We start from the raw sequence: 27,039 nt of genomic DNA, 5'->3' as shown, positions 1-27,039 counted from the left end.
AAAGGTCGATACGTTTGTCTTATTGGTAGAGTATAATGAAAATATGTCCTATCTGTTACCTTCTTAATATGCAAGTACTCTTTAAATTGTTTATTCTGCTAAAACAATTAGATTAACTAAGCTACAAAGAAATTGTTTCAATGTCTCGATGATGCAAAAAGAGTACGTTATACTAATTAACGGGTGATTTATATGAGAAACATCCATCCTGTTACTGTCATTCCTGTTACCATTAATATGGTAACAGTAAGGAAAACTGGACTTCATATCTTGAGTTTTCACAATAAAAACAATTACTTTTATTTTTCTAAGTAATATAAGTTTAATAACACATGTTAAAAAACTTCGTAAATCATATTGAAATATGTTAGTGCTTCAAATAGTGCCATTACTACTTAAACATGCACTCTTGTAACAGAATGGACAGAAATTGTAACAGGAGGGACAAATTATCCTGGTATTTATATACCGATTTAAGTTTTATCATTTGTTTTTCCTAAAATTATGAAAAATTCTTAGTTTTGCAACAGCATAGAGTACCTTTAATAAACAAAAATTGAAGTGATAAATATTTTAATAGCACTTTACAATTAAATTTCGTAACAGGATGGACATAAATGTCTTAATTTTATTGTCTCGAATTTGCCAGATTTGACAAAATCATGTTTTTATTCTACATTTATTTTTATCTTTTCCTAACCGATAAAGTTAAAAAAAAAAGTCAATTTTTATTTAAAATGTAGATTTCATTGTCCATCCTGTTACACTGTGTTGCCCATCCTGTTACTGTTTTGTCCTTCCTGTTACCTGAGTCCTTACTGTTACCAGTATATTTTCCTAGTTTAAATTGCTTTGGCAGAGCACCTGTTTATATAACTTTCTGTAACTGTTTATTCTTATCACAACAATAATGTACAAGAATTCTTTTTCAACTATAGCATATAAACATTCCGCAATAAGGCTTTTCGTGAAGAAAAACCCATAGATTTTGCTTCTGTTTGGTATATGGTAGTTTGACATGCTTTTAAACGCTCATATATTAGATGAATGTCAAACATCTTGGCATGCAATGATAATTTTTTTTAATTTTTTGACGATATACAAAAGATTATTTGATGAAAATTTTAAAATAAAGTTTTACAGCTCTTTTTATGAAAGTAACAGGAAGGACATTAAAATTTAAATGACTAAGATAAAATGTCAATATTTTTGAAAAGAAATATTTTCTTTTATGCAATGCAGTGGATTTTAGTAGTTTATTACTATATTATTCAAATAAAGTTGAAAAAATCACAGTAAAACCACTTTCATTTTTCAAAAATATGTCATTTAAAAAATAGACTTTTTTTGAAAATGACCCATATATATATATTGTTGCAACTTTTCTTAAAGAAATAACATACGACTTTTATAACACATCAATCATTAAATCTGGTCAGATATGCTTTGATTTCTTTTAGCTGAATTTAACAAAGTGCACTGTATTACTGTAAACAAACTTTTATTCGCGACGACCTTATTTCGCGATTTAAAAGAGATAAACTAGTTCGCGACGATTTATTTTCGCGATCAATCCTTTTTGGATCTGTTTATAATAGACAAATACATTTTAAGAGCCTGTTCGCGGCGAGAAATATTCGCGAAGGCGAAGCTCTCGCGAACTTCGCGAAAATTTCTCGCACGCGAATAAAAGTTGGTTTACAGTATTCTATTTCTCCTTCTGTTTTATTATATCTTATTATATGATATTTGATAAATAAAGAAATAAGTTTATTTAATGACATGTTCTAGGCATATGATATCGGCGATGGGTGGGGGTGGGGGATGGGGGGGGGGGCTCCCACCTCAACCCAAACACGCACTTTACCCTCAAAAAAAGAGTTTTAGTTTTAATAAAATATGAAAGTATTCATTATATATCCATTTAATCTCTTTATTTCAAGTCCCTTTGGGTCGTTCTTAATTTCATTTTGGGTCCTTTTGGGTTCCTTTTGGGTCCTTTTGGGTAAACCGACGCACCGCGCTTTTTTTTGTATATAGATTTCAAGCACGGATTTGACAACGAAAACAACACAAGACTACCAGTGATTACATTGGTTACGATAAATTAATCAACATCCCTGCCATGAAAAAGGAGATACAGCTTCTAAGAATTAGATGAAAACATTTGACATCGTCTTTAAAAACACAGAAGCTCACAACTTTATCAATAAAGTCAATAGAAATCACTCGATTGACCAAGCCATGTGGCACATCTCTACTTTCGTTTTCGATCATCGCGGGAAATCTGATTTATAAGTTATAAAACGAAAGATAGGAACTTGTTTTAGATGTAGATTAAACCATGTCATCATTTGTTTTGTTTAAAACTGAATGAACATTCAGAATTATTGCTTCTAGGCTATATCAGCAAAGATCACTCTTCAAAAGGCTAAGTAAAGCAGCCAATCCAAGCAAAATGATGAGCATGAAAAATATTTGAATTTGTACAATTTATGTCCAACTTAAGGTGTTTCTGTCTTCTTCTTTGCTGTTGATATTTAAGATTATTTAGTGTAGGTACCTGATTTCATTTAAGTCTTATAATATACATGTATATTACATGAAAGATATCGATAATCCAAGCGTAAAACAACACGCGCGTAATGCTACCGCTTTTGGGGTCTGAATCTCCCTATTTTTCATCACAATAGGTTAACATGTATGGCACTATCCTCGTCTGCTTGGGGGCAAAATCTAGTAATATTCTGTAGCCTGCTAGGTCTTTTGATAAATTAACAATCCCACCTCTGAAGTCTCGGGGGTCCGTGTTTGCTCTGCTCCTTATAGTTGTATTGTTTTCTGGACTTTAAGATTGAATACTGTTCGTTATCTCCATATCCTTATTGATAGGGTAAAAGATTTAAGGGGGATGTACGGCCACTTTTAGTGCAGTGAGAGCAAAATGTAAACATTTCTTCAAATGGCTAAAATACATTATATTTTGATCAAATTTTAAGTCTTTTTGATAAAGATACAATAAATATGCATAACCGAATGCATGTTGTGCATATATAATCTATACTTTTGCAGAAAAATGTTTTTGATATGCTCCTTAGAACTGCGCAGCTACAGAATTCAGCAGAGCCTTAAAAAATCCAAAAAAAATATGCAAACTGTGCATTAATGTTCTCTCTACAACCATTTGTTGAGAAAATGTCTAAATTTTGCACTTTTAAATGATAATTTCAAGTTCAAAACAAGGTACCGTTGTCTTCAAAAAGAGTGTAAAGAACCATGAAAGTAGTTCATGGATAGCAGCACGTGGTCTATTTTTAGCACAGAATCGTGTTTTCCAGACCTCTTCTTAATATGGAGGGGCATAACAATCTTTAAATGTAGAAGAGAATTACAATTGCAAAATATTTCAAATAATATGAACACTTTTAAAAGAGGAAAGGTGTTATAGTGTGGGTTGAAGTAATTTATTTATTATTATTATCGAACAGTTGTTAAATAGTTTACGTATTGATATGAAAAAAATTTAAACTCTTTGATTCCAGGTAAGGAAAAATGAGCATCATCAAAGTTAAAAATTAAGAGTTTGTAAGTTTGCCACAGATAAATTATATTATCTATTAAAATTTTAATTATCACCAATAAAACACAAAAACATTAGACACATAAAATTGATACGAATGACCTTGTCTTAGTACCCACTAGTACGAAGCGTTATCAAAAAGTTCGCGAAATATATCTATATCTACAAAACCACAATTCAGATTAGATAGCCAAACACAAGTTCTATATATAAATAGCATATGCTGAAGTTTTGCTCCTTGTTTGTGATTTCACAATCTGAAAATGACGTCATTATTCAGGTACTTTTGACGAAAAATGGTTGTCTCAGTGGAACTCGTTCAACAAACGACTATAATATTTATGGCACATGTATATCTTAGAAATGCCTTTGAAGTAGCGTATAAGAATTTGTTCACAGTTTATTAAATGGCTTCCTATAATTTCAATCAATGATTGGATATCGTTTTAGTGAAGGAAGGCAGATGGTTAAATATGATACTTGTTATGTTGCCCGGTGAAAGCAAGTTAGAAAAGGGATGTGTTTTTAATAAAGCAATATGCTATCAAAGACCTTCAATTAAAATTTTACACTTTGAAAAATACTTGAATATTTCAACAATAATATAAATATCAAATACCTAAGATATTGTTTACTTAAGGAATCACTGTCTAGTTTTGAGAGTATGCCAGGGCATCAACAATAGTGGGAAACATGGGATAATTTGCATAACGGGCGAAGCCTGTTATGCTAAAATTATCCCATGTTTCCCACTATTGTTGATGTCCCTGGCATACTTTCAAAACTAGATAGTGATTCCTTATATTTTCCATTTCATTGTGAAATAAAATTGTAGACTTAGACATTAAAAATGTTGACTACCGGGGGTAATAGATTTAAATTACACGAGGACTTCCATGCCAATTTCAATAGTCCTCGCACACTGACGTCAAACACAAAGGCAGCCGCAGGAGATTTACATGCATATTTGGCCTCCTTAGCGTCAGACACAGAGACAGATGCGCACGAGATTTGCATGCGTATTAGGCCTTCTTAGCTGCTGACCTCTCGACCTGCCTAATCTACATTCAGGCAATAATTATCAAGAAATAAATTCCCCCAACTTTCAAACAGTTATCACAGAGAAAAAAATTAGAAATGGAAATATTTTTTGATCACCCCTCGTATACTGTGTCAAAAAAAACATTCATTTACAATTTTCATTACAGAGGAGCAACAGTTGAAAAGGCATGAAATCATTCAGAGTGGGTTAGGAGATTTAATGAATAATTTTTTTTTCTATTTGCCCATATTTTCAAAATTACAATTGTACAAAGTAAAGAGAAAAAAATCAACATATAAACATCTTTAAAATGATGTTTGGTGGTCCTCCCAACTCAGGGAAAAATTATTGGGTCCGTATTTATAGGTGAGAAAAAATATCCTTAAAATTTAAACAGAATTGTTGAGGGAAGAAAAAGAAAAAAAAATATCGTGTAATAGGATGTTAAAAAAATGAGTCGGGCCATTTCTAGGCAGTAGATCGGGAGAGAGGGCAACCAAATATTTCTATAAGAAGTGGTCTTATAAGGCTAGTACATGTTCCATCACATACTTAGTAATGCAATTTTTTTAATCTTTGACACTATTTTGAAAAACAAACATAGGATTTTCAGGGCGGGGGGGGGGGGGGGGGGGGGTTAGCACTCACTTTTTTTTGCGATGATAGACATAGCATAAGCAATGGACCTTGTGCTCGCTTCTAAATTTCATAGAAACAACTCATTATATTTTATCAAGCCTCGTATGTTCAATGAGCGAGAGCTTACAACGTTTTCAACATAATGAGACATGATGCGTTTTTGTGTCCAAACATGACCCCATACAATGTGTGGGTCATTGCAAACATTCTAGCTATTTATGTGAGGTGCCTAAAGGAAATCCTATAACTGCCTATTTTTTCTATCTAACTTCTAAACAAAATAGACATATACACCAACTTTTCGAATGTAAGACATGTAATTACAATTTATTTTTCATGCACTGCATATTGTTTAACATTTTCAAATTAAATGCCAAGCATCCTCCTTGCAGTGCCCCATTTGAAAATAATTTCTTTCGCCACAGAAAAAAGACCCACAGTAAACACTTATGTTTAGGACATTTTTATCTTTTTTTTCTTGAGTTTTAAAGAAACCAACAAATTATCAAGACTTGTTCCATAAAAATTAAATATAATCATGGTAATAAACGGATCTATCCACAGCAGATATATGCACATGCCAACCATGTGCTTTAGTGGAATAATATTAACGAGGAATTTCGAGTTGTAAACAGAACAGTTTTTCCCGATTTGCTGGAGTGAGGTTAAAATCGCGTTTTCTCATTAATCAGACGATGCGATGCAACAAATAAAAGTAGTTAGTAATATAACCTAATGATTATTACTTAGTAATTTCTTGTCTTGATGTTATTATGGTCGCATTTATTCTAAAATCATTGTTATTCGAACTCTGTGTGACAGAGGAATGGCGGACGAAATAAACACATGGCCTCAGGAAGACTCCCATATGAAAAATCAAATTTTCAAGAATTATGGATAATGACAAGAAAAAAACGAAACAAATGGTTGTAGCCATGTTATCAATGAATCAAACTAACTCCATTTTCAATGCATTTTTCATCTCATGAATGCTGTAGCTGCGCAGTTCTAACATGATTAATTTTCTTCTAATTAAGACAAAATAAACTTAATTATTTACTAATTTTGGCCTCTAACAGTAGGTAATTAGTGCATTAGCACTTTGAGTAAATTTGAGCTAGTTTAGTAGAGTATTTAGCGCATTCTTGGTGTTTCTTAGTTTACACCAGACTAGATCCAATATGGCTTGTACATCCCCCTTAATCTATTTTGTATAACATACACAAGGCATGTAACTTGCCTACGCCACAATGAGTTATAGGTCAAAAACGCTTCACTTTTTTTATTTCATTTTTAAGATGTGCTAAATTTGAAGCTTTTTTTCCGGAGGAAAACTGAAAAAAATTGTTTCATTGTCTACACTGAAATCAAATTATAAGAAATGAAGCTTATTTCAACAACTAAATGATATTGTTTTACTTTATATATCAATGTTGAAAATGTCTCATTCATTTTGCCTTATCTAAGGAAAGTCATTTATATCTAATATATGGGTCAGGGAATTAAATTACTTTAAGTTTATAAGCTCGTCCATTTGTCTAACCAGCTAGTGCCAATATTCACCAAATAAGTTCAATCATCATAGAGTAAAAACAACATATCACCAATTTATTTATTGTTAGGTCATAAAACAGAACCAGCAAAGGGGAATGATATTGATTGAATTGATTATCCGAATTAATGCGGGATTTATTACCGTTTAGTTTCCATTCTGGTGCACATACTTCTACTAAGGTACTTTCATCACTTCTAAGCAGGCAGTGGTATTTAAATAACTCGGGGACGGAACAGTTCTGTTTGACGGAATTTTGACAATTTTTATTTGTAGCTGCTACATCCCATTCTTGTTTGGATGTAGGGCAGTGGCTAACGTTATGCACGGTCGAAATCGATGGTATGCAGCTGTCTTGTAGAGATGGCATCTGTAGATAAAAACAGAAAAAAAAACATGAAAAGAATTATGAAGAACACTACAATCAATAGCTAATGCATTCATTAGCATACTGGTAATGAATAAATCAATTTAAAGGATTACACTTGAGTGATGATAATAGGCTCCTTTCGGAAAACCGAAATTTAAAATCAAAAGGTCCTTTGAGAAATCTACATAAATGTCTTTAATTTACTTTTTCTATGTAAACTATCCAAATATAAAGCACTCTGAAGTGTCTTTTATTATAAGTTCACTTGGATGCATCAAAATGACATATTAAAAGAACTATCCATTACATGTTCAAGTTATTGATCGTTGTCTATTCTACTTAAGCATTTCCTGTAAGTATGCAATCCATTTTGTACCTTCCTTACCATTATTTTTTCCTGTAGTGATATTGACTTTGCAGCATGACCTATACTTTTTTTTAACTTGTTATACATTTTTCATCTTTGAGATTTTGATACAAGTCCATATATATAACCGCTTGTGTTTTAAGATTTTAGATTTTATTCATTTGTGTGTGGGAGGGTGTGTTTGTGTGTGTGTGTGTGGGGGGGGGGTTATCCTGTTAACTTATCTGCATTGTACTTCGTAAAAAGTGTGCCTGAAAGATGATTGAAAACATGACAGAAATTTTCATATCCCTTCAAGTACTTATTGATTGAGATAAGTATCCTAAAAAGATTAAATCCAAAGTTTGGATGTGTGATGTTGTGAGTCGATGAGTGGGTGGGTGGGTGTGTGGATGGGTGGGTGTGTAAAGGGGGAGGGGTGGAACGGGTGCGTACGTGTACTTGAGATGAGGGATGGAATATGAGGTGTTTATACCTGGCTAGTAATGTTACTTTTGATTGACATAAAAAAGGTATACATACCACTTGAAAAAAGTAAAGAACAACAGCAAATAAGTGGATAAAGCGGTGTCGGTAACATCTAGAAGACAACTGAAAAAAGAGGGAAGAGAAAGGAATAAGGAGTAATAAAATATATATCTAAGCGAAAGTTTTCTTAATATTTTCTCGATTATAAGAATTTAGTTTCGTAAATCACGAGTTCATAAAAATTTGGACCTCAAAAAAGAACAAATTCAGAAACAGGAATAAAAATTCAATATTAAAGGTTTTAATGATATTTTGGTTTGAAAATAATTTTATCAAAATTTGCTATAAGTACGAGGGTCGTCCTAAAATTTAGTAGACTGAGTTCATATTTTTAAAAGAAATTAATTTGGCTTTATAAAACTTGGGTGGATAAAACGTGCAGATATATTACGAAGTTTTATCATGTTTACATCAAAACAATTTGAGTGATAACATTTGAAATGACATCGTTCTCTAACACCCGGGGCAATTTACAACGTCAAAAAATACAAATGTCCAAATTTTTGGAGAAAATATTCCAATTATTATGTTGTAAATATTGAATTTACAAGGGGTAGTAAATTTTATCATGTTGTACATTTTGCATTTACACCCCACCCCCAACCCTCCCAATATAAATTAAAAATTTACAACATGATGCAATTTCCAAATTAAGAAATTCTTTAATTAATCAAAAAAATAACGAAGTATATGCATGTATGAGACAGAGGATCAAAACACTTGATCACAGTTTAGCGCGCCGTCTGTGCCAACGTTAACGAAACCGCAATTTTTCAAAATATCGGATTTCAACCAGTATATATAAAACGTCACAGAGTATATGTCCTGGATTTTAAATACTAGTATAATTATAATGCTGTAACAGTATCGATTTTAGTCGCAACCTTTTTGGAACTGTTCCAGCTTCTACACCAGCCAATGAACTGTATGATTTAAATAGGGTTAAATTGTGTAGATACTCCACATTTGTCCATATTTTTTTAGTTAGTGGTAGCTTAATCTATGTAAAGAGTTTCATTAATATATGACATCGGGATCCTACAAAACAACGCCTGTATAGAAATTTGGGACAACCCTCTTGTGTGAAAGATTCTTTTTTAGCATTTTCCAAAAATCTATATGACAAAGAAAACAATAATTGTCTACTAATAAAGCTCACAGGTAGCCCTTCCTGTTTTTCATCAGAGTTTTTTTTTTAATTAAAAATTCATATGTCCTATACGTAAAGTTCTGACTGCCCAAGCAGTCCTAATCTACCACTCAGAAGTCAAGATTTGAACAATAAAAAATCTGATGAATGGTTTCTCTGCAATTATATTTCATAAACTTCGTTCAACAGAGATGGTAAAGTCAAAAGAAGAAAAAAAAAACATATAGGGAGTAAAAGAAGATAAAATATATAGGGATAGACTTAACTAGAAAAATAAAAGAACAAATAAATTTTACAGCAGATCTTACGTTATCATTATATCTAACTGTGAATCTCTCAAAAAGATGAACAATAATCAGTATTTGTGGTATTTAATGGGTGTATGAAAATACTGTATGTCATTTAGATGGATGGAAAAAAAATTCGAGAAAATATTAATTTTTGGTTTGAATAGCAATGAAATTGTAATTTAGGTTATCAATATATTTCTTTAGGAGAAATGATGTAGAATTTTCACAGTTTCTTACCAAAGTAAATTTTAAAATCCTTTTCTCTTCAGGATTCAAAACCATAAAATTAAGTCGCACAGAAATTCAGTTTAAAATTTTTTTTAGCGAAAAAGAACAGAATTATTCCAGTTTAAAATTAAGATTAAAGCAAACAGCATTTGTTAATTACAAATTATATAAGAGAAAAACACTAGTACAAAAACAAAATTGTTGATATATTTTTTTAGTACAGACATAGTTTTAAAAAACCCAGATAAAATTTAATATTCATTTTGGCAATAAAAAGACTTTTAGAGGGAGTCAAATCGACCTCAGACAATAACGTAAATTTACAAAGGAAAATACCCTACCTATATAACTTATTGAGTATTTTTGTTATCATGCATGGTTGAGTTCTGATTTAAAAAAAAAAATAATTCTCCAATGTTTTGTTTGCTTAAAAACACCGACTTTCCCCAAAAATAATGACTTAAATTTTTTTTTCATAAAAGTCAGGCTGCATGTGGACGGATTATGTGAGAATAGGTGTTATGTCAAATATTTTTAACATAGCATTTTTCTGTTAATCATGATTAATGTTACAAGTCTTACTTTTCGTTTATATGTAAATACTATACACTATATAGTTTTTTTCCCTCTTTTTTAAGGAAGATGGACGACTTATCGGGTTTTCATGCTTCTATGACTAATAAAGAAGTATAGATTTTGTTTTGAATCAAAATAGAATACTGCATTAAAAATAAAAAAAAAAATAATACAACAAATGCACACTGTAAAAAAGTATATATAGAAAACGAAAGTTCTTTTTCTTCTCCTTTTTTTTTTAATTTCACCCTATTAAAGGCAAAACTATTGAAATGAAATACGGTTACATGCATAGATATAATCTATAATAAAAATATTTATCTAAACATGCATTTTTAACCTTGCAATTTTCGTACACATATTAAAAACGAAAGTAAAAATGTTTTCAAAATTTAAACCTATAAGGAATATGTATTATTGTTATTTACATTATTGTACAAAAAAAAATATGCATGTACTTTACGAATTATTTTGATAGCTAGTTTATGCATAATACGATTGCCTTAGTTCTAGAATGTTTATACGTACCATGGTTATAAAACACAAAATAGTGGGCAATTCTGCGCAATCACCTTCCTGGTTCTGTGGTATCCAAAGGCGGATCCAGTGGTCCAGTGGGGTTTGTGGTTACACATGTATATTACGTTATTCATAAGACAACGAATGAAAATTTAAACAATTTCATCTACATTCGGTCACTTTGACCCAAACCTGGCACTAAGTATTCTTTAGCCCCCCCCCCCCCCTATTCATTAAATATATATACCTTGCCCCCCCCCCCCCGACTTCCAATTTGCTTCCGACGCCTATATGTAATTAACCTTTACTTATGTCTAGAGATGCACTTTATTCTGAAACTGGATGGGAAACTTCAAAAAACAGACGATATATTGCTAAAATGACTACTTTGTACAAAATTCGCACGGGACGAGCACCGGAATATTTGAAAGATATTGTCCCCAATAAGCGTGAACATGTATCACATATAATACCCGTAACAAACAAGATTTCGTTGTTCCTAGGTGTAGATTAGAACTATTTAGAAACTCATTCGTACCTGACGCTGCAAAACAATGGAATTTATTAAAAACAGATACGAGAGAAGCCGTTTCAGTCAAAACATTTAGAAAAAACTTGACAACAAAAATTGATATTCCACCACCATACTTTTCTTTTGGCAAACGATACACAAATATCATTCATACCAAGTTAAGACATTACTGTATACTATAAACCATGATCTATATAAACAAAATATTGTAAGTAGTCCATTATGTTTATGTGGAAAAAATAAAGATGTGTATCATTTCTTTTTTGCATGCACAAATTATTCCAATGCTATAGAAATACTATTTTTAATCATTTGTTCATGCTTGATTTGGTTTCTATTGATATTATAATGTATTATTATGTGGTGATGTTAATTTGCCTTTACAGATAAATACCAGTAATTCTGCTGCTGTTCATAAATTTATTGACGAAAAATGTAGATTCTCTAAATGATGTATTACATTATATTGTATCTATTTATTATGTATCGATTGTATTATTTTTTTTTCTTTTTGAATGGTCAACATATTGTATTATATAAGGAGAGGAATTCACTAAGTCATTTAGAACTTGTTTCCAATCCTTTTGATTGATATCAATAAACTACGTTCAAAACAAACAAAACCTATGGAGAGGGTTTATATATATGCTATGCCTGCTGCCTAATCCGTTTATGTACATGTATATAATGAAATATGTTCAAATCAAATCATGTATTCTTTCATAATGGGTTTTCAACTTTGTTCAAGTAGAGGCCCTTTTAGTAAACATTGAATGATATTTTGATAACCTGTCAGTGCTGTCCTTATCCAAGACCATTATGTTTAATATCTATTCATATGTTGCATGGTTTGTTTTATTGTTAAACACTTTGATGAAATAATAAAAGTTTAAAAGGAAAATATATTTTAAAGTTTTGAATTATAAGCCAAATTAATTATATTAAAACGTGACAAATTTGTCATTACATATATAATTATAGGCCTATATATGTTCAACAATAATTAGAATTTCACTTATTCTTGAGAAATCATGCATAGTATTAGTTTAAAGTCATCATGCAGTACATGTAACCGTATGGAACCTCCCCGAGGAAAAAAACAAACAGTCATGACTCACAGATCCATGGGGACGGTAACAACTTCCCATGACATATCCACAATTATTTTATTCAGGGACGTAGCAACAGGGGGGGGGGGGGGGGGGGGGGGGGGCCTGCCCCCCCCCCCCACTTTTTTCCCCAACATTAAACATTACCTTTACTATAGTAATTGTTCATTGGGAGGATGGTTGCCCCCCCCCCCACTTTTAACCGTAGTATAGTGATACGAAGGAAAGGTAGGGAAAAAATTGGAAGTGAAAGTCACTTGGCTTTGAAAAAGTTGGCCATTACCCCCCTCCCCCCCCCCCCCCACCACCACCACCACCACCACCACGAAGTAGGATTTTTGAGTTTGGCAACTTTTAATTTTCCGTTTTTTTTTTTTTTTTTTTTTTTTTTTGCTAGTCAACTTTTTCAGGTAAGTAAACAAAATTTTTCTCTGGTTGCCCCCCCCCCCCCCACTTTCGAAAACGATGCTACGTGCCTGGTATTACAGGAATATCTTCTAGTATGATAGTAAGTAACGTATATAGATCCCTGCTATTAAAAAAAAAAAAAAAAAAAAAAAAAAAAAAAACGCAGTCGTTCTCTAGCTCGATCTTTGTAACATTATATAGAGAGTATTTATGTATTTATTTTTTATAAAAGACTATTTAGTTTTTTTTTAGTAGTTATACCTTATGAAACTGTATAATGAATATGTGAGGGAATTTTTTTTTTCAATAAAAGTCAAAGAACCCTTGGGGTATCAATTTTCATCATAGGAAGGCACATGCGGATCCCCAAGCACCTGTGTCATGACTTAGAGGGATAGTGGCTAGGTGTGGGTATGATATTCTGATATCGTTTTTGATCTCTACACAGATACACTGTAACATGCTGAATCAGATGGAGAGAAAATGAAAAAAAAAAATAAAAATAAAAATTAGGGGACACCCGGGTCCGAACCGGGGACCTCTCGATCTGCAGTCGAATGCTCTACCACTGAGCTATATCCCCTCGTGCTGAATTCAGGTTTAAAAAAAATATAAAAAATTTTAGCATTATTTTGACTATGTCAACAATCATAAATGTTACTGTTTGGGTGATTTCTGTCAATTGATGGTTTAACATTTTTGTTAAAATTGTACGACAGATAGGACAGGTGCCCTTAAGAAATCAAAAGAGAAGAGAACACATCACCGAATTCATTTATTGTATCCGGAATAAAACACATAACGTTCCGGTTCCGGCATTTATATTCTTGCAATACACACGTGGGAAAAACCTCAGGGAATATTGACATAAACATGTGAATCTGGAATATGTTTTAGTGTGCTGTGCAGACTTATAGAAAGATCAGATAAACTACATAGTTTAAAAAAACATCGATGATACATTTAGGGTATGTTTGCATGGTTTGGATCAACAGCTATTAAACTAGATAGAATGTTCTATCGTTAAAATGATATTGTCCTACGGACCCGGTTTGAGGGCCTGTACCGAGACACAGTTAGATTATTCTAACTACTATTAAACAGGCGACACAGTCGTCCTCATACGAGTCATAGGATGGATATGACAAAAATTTGGCCAAAAATTGATTACTTCGTTTTTTATCAATTTTGCAGAGAAACCAATGTAAAATTGTGGAATCATGAAGTAATCATTTTTTGGCCAAATTTCGTCTTATTCATCATTAGCGTGACTATCAAAATACATGGTTTTCACTATGTTGTGCCGTTTGGTCATTTGGCCACAAAACAGGTTGGAACCAATCGCCCAAATGGGATATAATAGCCCATTTGGGATATAATATCCCAAATGGGCTATTAATTTACAGAGCAAAAATTAAGAATTTTTATTTTGACAATATAATATCATAAATCCGCATTAGGACACTTAAAAAGGAATAACTTTTGGTTGACAAATTTTCCTGTATGCCCATTGTTTAGGAGATTGATCCCTCGGAAGTTCCTTAACTTCTTGGGGATCAATCTTACAAACTGTAGGGTTGAAGAGAAACTTGTCAACCAAAAGTTATTCCTTTCTATGTGTTCTGATGCGGATTTATGAAATATATTGCCAAAATAATTTTTTTCAATTTTTGCACTATAAATTTATAGCCCATTTGGGATATAATATCCCAAACGGACTATTATATCCCATTTGGGTGTTGGTCCCAACCTGCAAAATGCAGATGATACAAAAAGTGAGAAAAAAATAGCTACTTTGGGACGTCGGTATGGAAATAATCTTTGGGTTTGATCTGATAATTAAAAGTAAAGTACCGGTATGCAGTCTTGCAGATATGAACGAATTAACTCAATTTTGCAGGTTTAATGTTAACATGTGATAGTTGATGTTGATTTTAATATAGTAGAATAAAAAATGTTTATTCTCTTGTTTCAATTTACTTCCACTTTCATCACAAGAAATATTTTGTACTTTCAGATAATGAAGAAATTTAGTAGACTAAAGGAATTACCAACAGCAGATCAAAACAAGGACACAAACACGGTAGAATTTCTTAAGGAATCACTGTCTAGTTTTGAGAATATGCCAAGGCATCAACAATAGTTGGAAACCTGGGATAATTTGCATAACTGACGAAGGCCGTTATGCTAAAATTATCCCATGTTTCCCACTATTGTTGATGTCCTTGGCATACTCTCCAAACTAGGCAGTGATTCCTTATATTTCCATTTCATTGTGAAATAAAATTGTAGACTTAGACATTAAAAATGTAGACTAATAGATTTAAATTACATGAAATCTTCCATGCCAATTTCAATAGCCCTCGCAAACTTACGTCAAACACAAAGGCAGCTGCACGAGATTTACATGCATATTTGGCCTCCTTAGCGTCAGACACAGAGACAGATGCGCACGAGATTTGCATGCGAATTAGGCCTCCTTAGCTGCTGACCTCTCGACCTGCCTTATTTATATTCTGGCAGAATTATCTGTCAGGGGCATAACTTAAACAAGTTATTTTCAAAAATAACTCAAATGAGTTATTATTTTGTCTCATTGAGTTACATCTCTTTGCTATGACCTACTTTTTCCCAACCTTAATAACTCAAACACGTTATTTTTCCAAAATAGCTTCAATAAATAAATAACTTATTTAAGTTATTTTGTGTTATTCCTCCCTAACTTCACACCCCGTGCACCAAAGGATTTTGCTCGTGCACCAAGACAAAAACAAATGTATGACTAAATATATACCTTGATCAATGCAGAAAAAGTGTTCAAAGTCTTGGGAAAAGTGGGGAGAAGTTTTTTTATTTAATGATTTAAATTGGACATATACACCATGTGGATAAAACCACAAAATAAGGAGTAAAATGCTGTTTATCTCCACCTCCTCACCAATTCTCCATTGGAGTCGGTGAACTCCATCTAGTATTACATAATGGAATCCCAAAATGCAATGCAAATTGGCAGGAAACATGAAATTTCCAAGAAATCAATGTCCAAGTAGGACATAAAAATAACTTATTTCAGTTATTTTTTTAAAAAAAAATTGTGTATGTGAAATAATGTAAAATAGCTCATATGAGTTATTTTTGAAAATAACTTGTTTAAGTTATGCCCCTGACTGTTTATCAAGAAATAAATTCCCACAACTTTCAAACAGTTATCACAGAGAAAAAAAAATTAAAAAATGGAAATATTTTTTTATAAAGTACGTGTCAGAACGGGCCTTAAGACCATAAACTGAAAACAGCTCAGTGTTTTCCCTAAGAACCGGCAACCGGCCAAATTGACCACTTCAATTGACAAAAATGCCGCTTTGAAATAACAATCTGTTTTAAGGTCCACAGAGATTTTGTTTATAAACCTCATACCCTAGACTTTTACAACTGATCTCTAGCCCTTTACTTTGACATAAAAGGAAAACACTGCAGCTACTAGTTGACAATATTGATGATATGTGTATAAAATCTAGCATAAAGACAACTTGTAGTTTTATGAAAGTATCATACTTTTTGTAACCTAACGCTTGACAGACAAGCGTTCTGGGCTCTCTCGGTAGCTCTTCTTATAGAAATACAAACGCATTTCCATAGAACTTTTTCAGCTTTCATTTACTTTTGACTTTATGTTTACTTTTTACTTTTCAGAAAATCATGAGATTTAAACTCAATTTTGTTTGACCATGTTGACAGAGGTGTGATTTAAATTTTATGATTTAATTAGGAAATAAGGTATCATTTTTTGAGTTTTATTGGGATGTAAAATGGATTGGTCACCTGATCAAATCTCATGTGCCAACCTGTTTTACATCCCGATAAAACTAAAAAAAATGATACCTTATCATGCTTATTACTTATATTTATATTTGTGACTTATTTATTATAAATACTAACGTACTAAACTGAAGTTTAAAACCCATAACGTTTTTTCTTCAAAACTCAACGGTATAAATTGAATGTTTTTATAATGTCAATCGCTAATGACGTCACTATCAAATTACGTAGATCGATTATTACTGAACAATCAATTTATGGTCACATGACCAACTTGTTTTACGGAGATGTAAAAACGCCTTGTTAAAATAGTGTTATATAAGGGAAAACATTTGCAAATTTATGTAAAATAATATTTAATTATACATGTATCTAACATGTTAAAGTTAAGACAAGAATTTGAAATCGAAGCTATGCAATATATTTCTGAAGTGAATGATAAATTAGCATAGTACTAAGTAAACAAACACTATGTCTGATTGTCATCAATCTTCTAGGCCCTACAGAAGCTGGGAAAATTACTGACAGACTCACAACACGTGGAGAAGATATGTAACAGCTGCAGAAGGAATGTCCTGGATCTGGTATATCGAGCTCGAGATGTCATCGGTGAGATACAGAACGAGACGTCGCAGAAAGATAAACAGCAGGTGTACTGTGTGGCCCTGGCCAGGATTCTGGAGATGTGTCCGTATATATTAGGGTATGGGATTCGTTTTCACATACAAGTAATTATAAGAAAAAATGTTCAACTGGATCACAATGCTTTTCATTCAGCACAATTTTCAAATTATTATTTTTATATCAATACCTCAAAATAGAATTTGGGACAATGATATGTGTATTATTTGCTTTATTGTCATTGAACAATCATATTTTATATATTTTTTACTTGCCAAATACTTAGAGTTTACTTTCTACAGACAATGTGGCAACCATTACTGTCTATCCCATAATGTTAATACTAGGAATCCAAGTAAATATATAGTTCATGTGTCATTTTATGTGGCAGGTTTGTGGACAGTTTTGTGAGGTCATGTGACAGTTTCTTTCATCTACATGATCATTTTGAAACCCAGGTATGTTTGATTTAAAGTGCTGGTTATCAAATTGAAAAAAGTAGTGTTACTAACTTAAACTCAAAAAACAGCTTTTTCAACATTTTCAAATTGCCAAATTCTTTTACAGTTTGTTCTTGACCTATCTAAAGCAACCTTGACCTTGACAAGAAGACTTCCCAGCATTCCCTTTGACCTACATTCTCTGTTGGAGTTTATGAAACAAGAAAAAGGAAAGCTAGGAACGGAGGCACTATGGTGAATAGTACTGAAGAATTTATTATAAAAGATTTATAGCTTTTTTGCAAATTTATCTCTGCACCAGTTTTCCATTGATAAGCATAATGAGTTTCAAGGTTGAAAAATTGAAAAGAATATGTTTTAATCCAGCATCTTGCTGTTTTAAAAATATATTTTTCAATGAAATGCTGCAAAGAGTCAAAGTTAAATATTGCAGTAATTTTTACATGTTTAGGAAAAAAGCATTGTGCTTGTCTAACAAAAATATAGTTTCAAACTAACTGAAGTGTAATGATATGATGTAGGAATATTCTTGGTGCCCTTGGGGAAGCCGTGCGGTTGTCAGGGAAACAGAAGAAGGACCTGCTACAGTTAATTCTGTTGTCAAGGGCAACCAAGGCACAGATAGAGAGTGGGGAGTCCCACAGGAAGAAGAAGAAACACAGCAGGAAGGACCGGGGAGGGGGGCAGCTGGGGGTCGTAACCATGGAGAATACTGACCTTGACTCGGAGATAGCTAGGTGTGCAGAATTCTGAGGATTAAAATGTTTGATTTTGATACAATTCAATTTGATGCTTGAAGTTGAATGTAATAAAGATGGGTTTAAAGCATATTTATTGTTTGATAGCAGCTGTTTAGTGTTTTACAATGAAGGGATAGTTAAGTTTGATAAATAAACTGGTGTATGTTAAAAAATTTTTCTTAAAGTTAACAAATAATTAAAAAAAAAGTTTTCAGAATGTTTTAGTAATATGTAAGAGAACAAAATTTTCACTTTGATTTTATGCATGTACTGGCTGTTTGTAGAATCTATACCCCTGCTGTTTCCTGTCCCCAGAAGGGAAACATAACAACAAGAATTGGTACCCTGTCTTCACAGGAAGTGACATCAGCAATGGAGGATCTGGACTCCAGGGAAGATCTGCTTCACAAAGACGTTGTCAGCGTGGCCGGACTTCTACTTCCTCGAGTTAGAAATACTGAAACTGAGGTTAGGGTTTGAATTGAAATATCTCATTGAGTTTGTTGTATTTTTCTTCATTCTGACTACTAAGATATAGTTTGATTTTCAAATTATTAATGATATTAAATCTCGCTATTAAAAAAATCAACTTTAAGAAAAACAAAGATTCATCCTCCCACCAAAACAATTTATTTTCAATAATAAATGCAGGACTTTAAGTAAGGTCCTTGGTAAATTTAAGCCTTAGTAATAGAATTTTTCTTCCTTTATGCTTGTAGGATCCCTGTAAACTGGTTCCCGTCTCCTCAATGACGGCCAATCTGCGGAGTTTGACTCTTGCTGTAGCGTCTGGTAATCCGGTTCTACTACAAGGACCGGTGGGCTGCGGGAAAACCAGTCTGGTTCAGTACCTGGCTCAGAAGGTGGGGAGGGTGGGGGCCCCGGAGTTTATGAAGATCCAGCTGGGAGACCAGACTGATAGCAAGGTTAGTGTTATTGTAGACCAGACTGATAGCAAGGTTAGTGTTATTGTAGACCAGACTGATAGCAAGGTTAGTGTTATTGTAGACCAGACTGATAGCAAGGTTAGTGTTATTGTAGACCAGACTGATAGCAAGGTTAGTGTTATTGTAGACCAGACCGATAGCAAGGTTAGTGTTATTGTAGACCAGACCGATAGCAAGGTTAGTGTTATTGTAGACCAGACCGATAGCAAGGTTAGTGTTATTGTAGACCAGACTGATAGCAAGGTTAGTGTTATTGTAGACCAGACTGATAGCAAGGTTAGTGTTATTGTAGACCAGACCGATAGCAAGGTTAGTGTTATTGTAGACCAGACTGATAGCAAGGTTAGTGTTATTGTAGACCAGACCGATAGCCAAGATAGCAAGGTTAGTGTTATTGTAGACCAGACCGATAGCAAGGTTAGTGTTATTGTAGACCAGACTGATAGCAAGGTTAGTGTTATTGTAGACCAGACCGATAGCAAGGTTAGTGTTATTGTAGACCAGACTGATAGCAAGGTTAGTGTTATTGTAGACCAGACCGATAGCAAGGTTAGTGTTATTGTAGACCAGACCGATAGCAAGGTTAGTGTTATTGTAGACCAGACCGATAGCAAGGTTAGTGTTATTGTAGACCAGACTGATAGCAAGGTTAGTGTTATTGTAGACCAGACCGATAGCAAGGTTAGTGTTATTGTAGACCAGACCGATAGCAAGGTTAGTGTTATAGTAGAACAGAAAGAAAGAAATCATCGAGATATTGTAGACCAGACAGATAGCAAGGTTAGTGTTATTGTAGACCAGACCGATAGCAAGGTTAGTGTTATTGTAGACCAGACCGATAGTAAGGTTAGTGTTATTGTAGACCAGACCGATAGTAAGGTTAGTGTTTTTGTAGACCAGACCGATAGTAAGGTTAGTGTTTTGTAGACCATACTGATAGCAAGGTTAGTGTTATTGTAGATCAGACCGATAGCAAGGTTAGTGTTATTGTAGACCAGACCGATAGTAAGGTTAGTGTTTTTGTAGACCAGACCGATAGTAAGGTTAGTGTTATTGTAGACCAGACCGATAGATAGCCAGACTGATAGCAAGGTTAGTGTTATTGTAGACCAGACTGATAGCAAGGTTAGTGTTATTGTAGACCAGACTGATAGTAAGGTTAGTGTTATTGTAGACCAGACTGATAGTAAGGTTAGTGTTATTGTAGACCAGACCGATAGCAAGGTTAGTGTTATTGTAGACCAGACCGATAGCAAGGTTAGTGTTATTTGTAGACCAGACTGATAGTAAGTCAGTGTTATTTGTAGACCAGACTGATAGTAAGGTTAGTGTTATTGTAGACCAGACTGATAGTAAGGTTAGTGTTATTGTAGACCAGACCGATAGTAAGGTTAGTGTTATTGTAGACCAGACCGATAGTAAGGTTAGTGTTATTGTAGACCAGACCGATAGTAAGTCAGTGTTATTGTAGACCAGACCGATAGTAAGTCAGTGTTATTGTAGACCAGACCGATAGTAAGGTTAGTGTTATTGTAGACCAGACCGATAGTAAGGTTAGTGTTATTGTAGACCAGACCGATAGCAAGGTTAGTGTTATTGTAGACCAGACTGATAGTAAGGTTAGTGTTATTGTAGACCAGACCGATAGTAAGGTTAGTGTTATTGTAGACCAGACCAGACCGATAGTAAGGTTAGTGTTATAGTAAGTAAGGTTAGTGTTATTGTAGACCAGACCGATAGTAAGGTTAGTGTTATTGTAGACCAGACCGATATAGCAAGGTTAGTGTTATTGTAGACCAGACCGATAGTTAGTAGACCAGACCGATAGCAAGGTTAGTGTTATTGTAGAACAGACCGATTTCAAGGTTATTGTTATTTGTAGACCAGACTGATAGTAAGGTTAGTGTTATTGTAGACCAGACTGATAGTAAGGTTAGTGTTATTGTAGACCAGACTGATAGCAAGGTTAGTGTTATTGTAGACCAGACCGATAGCAAGGTTAGTGTTATTGTAGACCAGACTAATAGTAAGGTTAGTGTTATTGTAGACCAGACCGATAGCAAGGTTAGTGTTATTGTAGACCAGACCGATAGCAAGGTTAGTGTTATTGTAGACCAGACCGATAGCAAGGTTAGTGTTATTGTAGATTGTAGACCATACCGATAGCAAGGTTAGTGTTATTGTAGACCAGACCGATAGCAAGGTTAGTGTTATTGTAGACCAGACCGATAGTAAGGTTAGTGTTAGTGTAGACCAGGCCGATAGTAAGGTTAGTGTTATTGTAGACCAGACCGATAGTAAGTTAGTGTTATTGTAGACCAGACCGATAGTAAGGTTAGTGTTATTGTAGACCAGACCGATAGTAAGGTTAGTGTTATTGTAGACCAGACCGATAGTAAGGTTAGTGTTATTGTAGACCAGACCGATAGTAAGGTTAGTGTTATTGTAGACCAGACATAGCAAGGTTAGTGTTATTGTAGACCAGACCGATAGTAAGGTTAGTGTTATTGTAGACCAGACCGATAGTAAGTCAGTGTTATTGTAGACCAGACCGATAGTAAGGTTAGTGTTATTGTAGACCAGACCGATAGCAAGGTTAGTGTTATTGTAGACCAGACCGATAGTAAGGTTAGTGTTATTGTAGACCAGACCGATAGTAAGCAAGGTTAGTGTTATTGTAGACCAGACCGATAGCAAGGTTAGTGTTATTGTAGACCAGACCGATAGTAAGGTTAGTGTTATTGTAGACCAGACCGATAGTAAGTCAGTGTTATTGTAGACCAGACCGATAGTAAGGTTAGTGTTATTGTAGACCAGACCGATAGTAAGGTTAGTGTTATTGTAGACCAGACCGATAGTAAGTCAGTGTTATTGTAGACCAGACCGATAGTAAGGTTAGTGTTATTGTAGACCAGGCCGATAGTAAGTCAGTGTTATTGTAGACCAGACCGATAGTAAGGTTAGTGTTATTGTAGACCAGACCGATAGTAAGGTTAGTGTTATTGTAGACCAGACCGATAGCAAGGTTAGTGTTATTGTAGACCAGACCGATAGTAAGTCAGTGTTATTGTAGACCAGACCGATAGCAAGGTTAGTGTTATTGTAGACCAGACCGATAGTAAGGTAGTGTTATTGTAGACCAGACTATAGGTTAGTGTTATTGTAGACCAGACCGATAGTAAGGTTAGTGTTTTTGTAGACCAGACCGATAGTAAGGTTAGTGTTTTTGTAGACCAGACCGATAGTAAGGTTAGTGTTTTGTAGACCATACTGATAGCAAGGTTAGTGTTATTGTAGATCAGACTAATATAGCAAGGTAGCAAGGTAGTGTTATTGTAGACCAGACTGATAGCAAGGTTAGTGTTATTGTAGACCAGACCGATAGGAAGGTTAGTGTTATTGTAGTCCAGACTTATAGTAAGTCAGTGTTATTGTAGACCAGACCGATAGCAAGGTTAGTGTTATTGTAGACCAGACCGATAGCAAGGTTAGTGTTATTGTAGACCAGACTAATAGTAAGTCAGTGTTATTGTAGACCAGACCGATAGCAAGGTTAGTGTTATTGTAGACCAGACCGATAGCAAGGTTAGTGTTATTGTAGACCAGACCGATAGTAAGTCAGTGTTATTGTAGACCAGACCGATAGTAAGTCAGTGTTATTGTAGACCAGACCGATAGCAAGGTTAGTGTTATTGTAGACCAGACCGATAGTAAGGTTAGTGTTATTGTAGACCAGACCGATAGCAAGGTTAGTGTTATTTGTAGACCAGACTGATAGTAAGTCAGTGTTATTTGTAGACCAGACTGATAGTAAGTCAGTGTTATTGTAGACCAGACTGATAGTAAGGTTAGTGTTATTGTAGACCAGACCGATAGCAAGGTTAGTGTTATTGTAGACCAGACTGATAGTAAGGTTAGTGTTATTGTAGACCAGACCGATAGCAAGGTTAGTGTTATTGTAGACCAGACCGATAGCAAGGTTAGTGTTATTGTAGACCAGACCGATAGCAAGGTTAGTGTTATTGTAGACCAGACCGATAGTAAGTCAGTGTTATTGTAGACCAGACCGATAGTAAGTCAGTGTTATTGTAGACCAGACTGATAGTAAGTCAGTGTTATTGTAGACCAGACCGATAGTAAGGTTAGTGTTATTGTAGACCAGACTGATAGTAAGTCAGTGTTATTGTAGACCAGACTGATAGCAAGGTTAGTGTTATTGTAGACCAGACTGATAGCAAGGTTAGTGTTATTGTAGACCAGGCCGATAGCAAGGTTAGTGTTATTGTAGACCAGACCGATAGCAAGGTTAGTGTTATTGTAGACCAGACCGATAGTAAGTCAGTGTTATTGTAGACCAGACCGATAGTAAGTCAGTGTTATTGTAGACCAGACCGATAGTAAGTCAGTGTTATTGTAGACCAGACCGATAGTAAGTCAGTGTTATTGTAGACCAGACCGATAGTAAGGTTAGTGTTATTGTAGACCAGACCGATAGTAAGGTTAGTGTTATTGTAGACCAGACCGATAGTAAGGTTAGTGTTATTGTAGACCAGACCGATAGTAAGTCAGTGTTATTGTAGACCAGACCGATAGTAAGGTTAGTGTTATTGTAGACCAGACCGATAGTAAGTCAGTGTTATTGTAGACCAGACCGATAGCAAGGTTAGTGTTATTGTAGACCAGACTGATAGTAAGTCAGTGTTATTGTAGACCAGACCGATAGTAAGTCAGTGTTATTGTAGACCAGACCGATAGTAAGGTTAGTGTTATTGTAGACCAGACTGATAGTAAGTCAGTGTTATTGTGGGAGAAACTCCCATATTCTGTAGAATCTAACAGAAAAATAGGTCAAACATTCATGTGTATTGATCATGGTTTCCTTTTATCAATGAATATAAACAATATTCATGTGTCAGTACAAGTTCATATATGTTAGTTATTGTTCAAAAAATTGTCTTCTCATTTCATTAACTGCGTAGTTTATGAGACTTTAATAGGCTGAAATCATTTCATGGTTGAAAAAAAAAATGGATTATGAATTCAAATAATGGAGAAAAGTATAAATTGTAAAATGAACTGATAGATTTTGCTAAATTTGATGGAATATAAATTGATGTTGATTTATTTCTGTAGGCTCTGTTGGGAACTTACCACTGTACGGACATCCCTGGGGAGTTTGTTTGGCGGGCAGGGATTCTGACGCGGGCGGTGACAGAGGGACACTGGATTCTTCTGGAGGACGTAGATTACGCCCCGATGGACGTGGTGTCGATCCTGCTCCCCCTCCTGGAGCGGGGGGTGCTGTCAGTACCGGGGCACGGGGACAATGTCCAGGCTCACCCAGACTTCAGAATGTTTGCCACACAGAGGTATATCTATCATGAAAGCTTATAAATCAAGTATCCTGAAATGTAAACTTGAGGAAAGCTTGTAAATGGCTGCATATAAATGTAATATCCAAAAGTCTTTGTGGATAATGTTTATGGGTAAAATTTTTGCTATCCATATGTTAATAAACTGTGTGTGTGATACTTATTTCGTGAAAGATAAAGACTTTACAAGATGTGTTTGTTTGTTGTTCTTAAAATATGTTTTTTTTTTATACTGTTTATGCAATTTTGTGACACTTTACTAAATACACAAAAATTTCCAACATGCAAACAAATCCAAATTCACATAAAGTCAAATGCATTGCAGAATTTTGTAACAAATACAGTATCTTTCTTTATAATTAAAATGACAATGTGTTGCAGGTTGCTGGGAGGTTGCAGTGGCTGGTACAGACAACAGAGCAGTAGTTCGGTGTTGCTGGAGAAGATGTGGACAAAGGTCAACATTCAGCCGCTGTCAAAGGTCGAGCTCCGTGAGGTCATCAACACCATGTTCCCACAGTTATCCACAGTAACAGATCGTCTGTTGGACATCTACTTCCTGCTGTCAGCAGGGAAACACGAGATCACGGGAGAGGAAGAGGAAGTGACGTCAACAGTGGGGAAGTTCCTGTCCAACGAAGGGCGTCTTATCTCTACCAGGTACTTAGAGGGTTTTCTGTGTATGTGTACATGCATTATGTTTTATAACTAGTTTTATGTTAACTGTTTATTATTATGACTGTGTTATGAATGTGAGGTCCTAAGATACCTTTCTTTAAAAAGAATACAAAGCATTCAAAACAAGTGCTTATTTGTATATTCATGTACAGTGTCTAACTAGCATTTCCCTGCATTTGATATTCTGAATTTGCCAAAATTTTCTTAAAACAGGCGGTGAAGCTGTCTTGGGCAAATTAACTCATGTTCAAAGTTTTGTGAAACTGAAAATCTGATTGTGTGTATGCTCTGACAGGGATCTGGTGAACTGGTGTCGTCGGATAGCCCTGGATTTTCAGATCCAGCAGACCTCCACGGCTGGACTGGTACTACAGGAGGCCCTGGACTGCTTCACCGCGTGTATCCCCCACCCCCAGAGACGAGTCCTGGTGGCTCAGGCCATCGGGGCCAAACTAAACATCACCCCAGACAGGGTAAGTCACCGCTTGTATCCCCCACCCCAAGTGACAAGTTTACCAAGCTCAGGTGATCGGGGTCAAACTTAACATCACCCCAGACAAGGTAGTCAGCTGTCCAGCTAAATTATAATAGAAGACGTTTTGTTTATGTGTCTGTATGTATCTATGTTAGATTACTGTTAAATTATGGAAAAGTAAATTTTATGTTCTGTTCTGGAGTTAAGAAAGATCAAGCACAGATTTGAACATTGTAGGCTGAGTACTTTTGCACTAAGTATAAACCGAGCACCGAGATCACAGTGGAGAAGTTTACAGTAGGCAGGGTGATTCTGGACAGACGAGTGCTGGACCCCTCACTTAATCTTGTCAGGTCTGTATTCAGTATCACTTGTTGTTGTTGGTGGTGCTGGTGGTAGGGGGGGGGTGGGTGGGTAGGTGGGTATTTATTTAATAAAAAGTTATTTTGAAAAAGGTTTAACTTGTATTATAACAGTTATAGTTTATATACCTGTATGTGTAAATGTTTTCTTCTTCTGTACAAAAATAAAGTTTTTGAATCAGTTGGTTTTTCTATAAGTCTAGATAAGGTTAAGCAAATTTTAATTTTTCGCATTTCTTTTAGAAAAGTTTCCCTCAAATAAATCAGTTTCCTAATACTAAATGATGTTCTAAGTATATTATTTGTTGATTCCACTTCAGGCCGAGGACAACATTTTCCTTTACCCGACAAGCCTCAGCATTGCTGGAGAGGGTTGCCATGGCAGTCAAGGAAAACGAGCCCGTCTTATTAGTCGGGGAAACAGGGACGGGTAAAACATCCAGTGTCCAGTACCTGGCTGCTCAATTAGGTAATAAATCAATAATGGCAGCTCAGTTAGATAATAACGTTAATTGTTCTTACTGGATTCTGTTATGTCTGTCTTTAAAAGGAAAATAGAGAATTATTAAAGATTTTAACTCTTAGTTATAAATCACGGTGGGAACTTAAGTAAGAAGTTCGGAACTTTTGAAAAATTTTTGGCCTCAAATCCTCGTCAGATTGAAGAAAGTCAA

At 34.6% G+C, this 27,039-nt stretch overlaps 2 protein-coding genes and 1 non-coding gene across 3 annotated transcripts in view; 1 reads left to right on the top strand and 2 right to left on the bottom strand.

Moving 5' to 3' along the window:
* Positions 1–6,799: 6,799 nt before the first annotated feature.
* Positions 6,800–10,874, bottom strand: LOC134267913 (uncharacterized). Its single transcript, XM_062750119.1, has 4 exons — positions 10,851–10,874; positions 8,073–8,141; positions 6,958–7,183; positions 6,800–6,807 (listed from the first exon to the last, which is right to left on the bottom strand). Exons 1-4 carry the CDS (start codon positions 10,851–10,853, stop codon positions 6,800–6,802), a joined length of 306 nt encoding a protein of 101 aa, XP_062606103.1. The 5' UTR covers positions 10,854–10,874.
* Positions 10,875–13,401: 2,527 nt separating this feature from the next.
* Trnac-gca (transfer RNA cysteine (anticodon GCA)) lies at positions 13,402–13,473 on the bottom strand. Its single transcript has one exon. It is a non-coding gene; the product is annotated as a tRNA-Cys (tRNA).
* A 348-nt stretch (positions 13,474–13,821) lies between these two features.
* LOC134267912 (midasin-like) overlaps positions 13,822–27,039 on the top strand; it is a gene marked incomplete at its 3' end in the record, with an annotated part of 76,308 nt that continues 63,090 nt past the window's right edge. The window contains exons 1-13 of the mRNA XM_062750118.1: positions 13,822–13,858; positions 14,908–14,973; positions 17,207–17,412; positions 17,722–17,788; positions 17,898–18,025; positions 18,313–18,528; positions 18,816–18,999; positions 19,251–19,457; positions 24,612–24,847; positions 25,232–25,510; positions 25,824–26,001; positions 26,241–26,356; positions 26,686–26,834. Of these exons, the coding sequence (XP_062606102.1) occupies positions 14,911–14,973; positions 17,207–17,412; positions 17,722–17,788; positions 17,898–18,025; positions 18,313–18,528; positions 18,816–18,999; positions 19,251–19,457; positions 24,612–24,847; positions 25,232–25,510; positions 25,824–26,001; positions 26,241–26,356; positions 26,686–26,834 (2,029 nt within the window). The remainder of the gene's footprint in view (positions 13,859–14,907; positions 14,974–17,206; positions 17,413–17,721; positions 17,789–17,897; positions 18,026–18,312; positions 18,529–18,815; positions 19,000–19,250; positions 19,458–24,611; positions 24,848–25,231; positions 25,511–25,823; positions 26,002–26,240; positions 26,357–26,685; positions 26,835–27,039) is intronic.

This window comes from Saccostrea cucullata, unplaced genomic scaffold, assembly GCF_032062105.1.
Source record: "Saccostrea cucullata isolate Sc308-1 unplaced genomic scaffold, CSIRO_AGI_Scuc_v1 ctg1523, whole genome shotgun sequence".
NCBI lineage: Eukaryota > Metazoa > Mollusca > Bivalvia > Ostreida > Ostreidae > Saccostrea > Saccostrea cuccullata.
The sequence above is the reverse complement of the archived record's forward strand: the minus strand, read 5'-3'. Positions and strand labels throughout refer to the sequence as shown.

What these genes read in the sequence shown, in the direction of transcription:
- LOC134267913 (XM_062750119.1), bottom strand. An exon ending in TTCTTTACTTTTTTCAAGTG is followed by an intron (nt 7,184 to 8,072) that starts GTATGTATACCT and finishes TTTTATCTACAG; the next exon opens with ATGCCATCTCTACAAGACAG.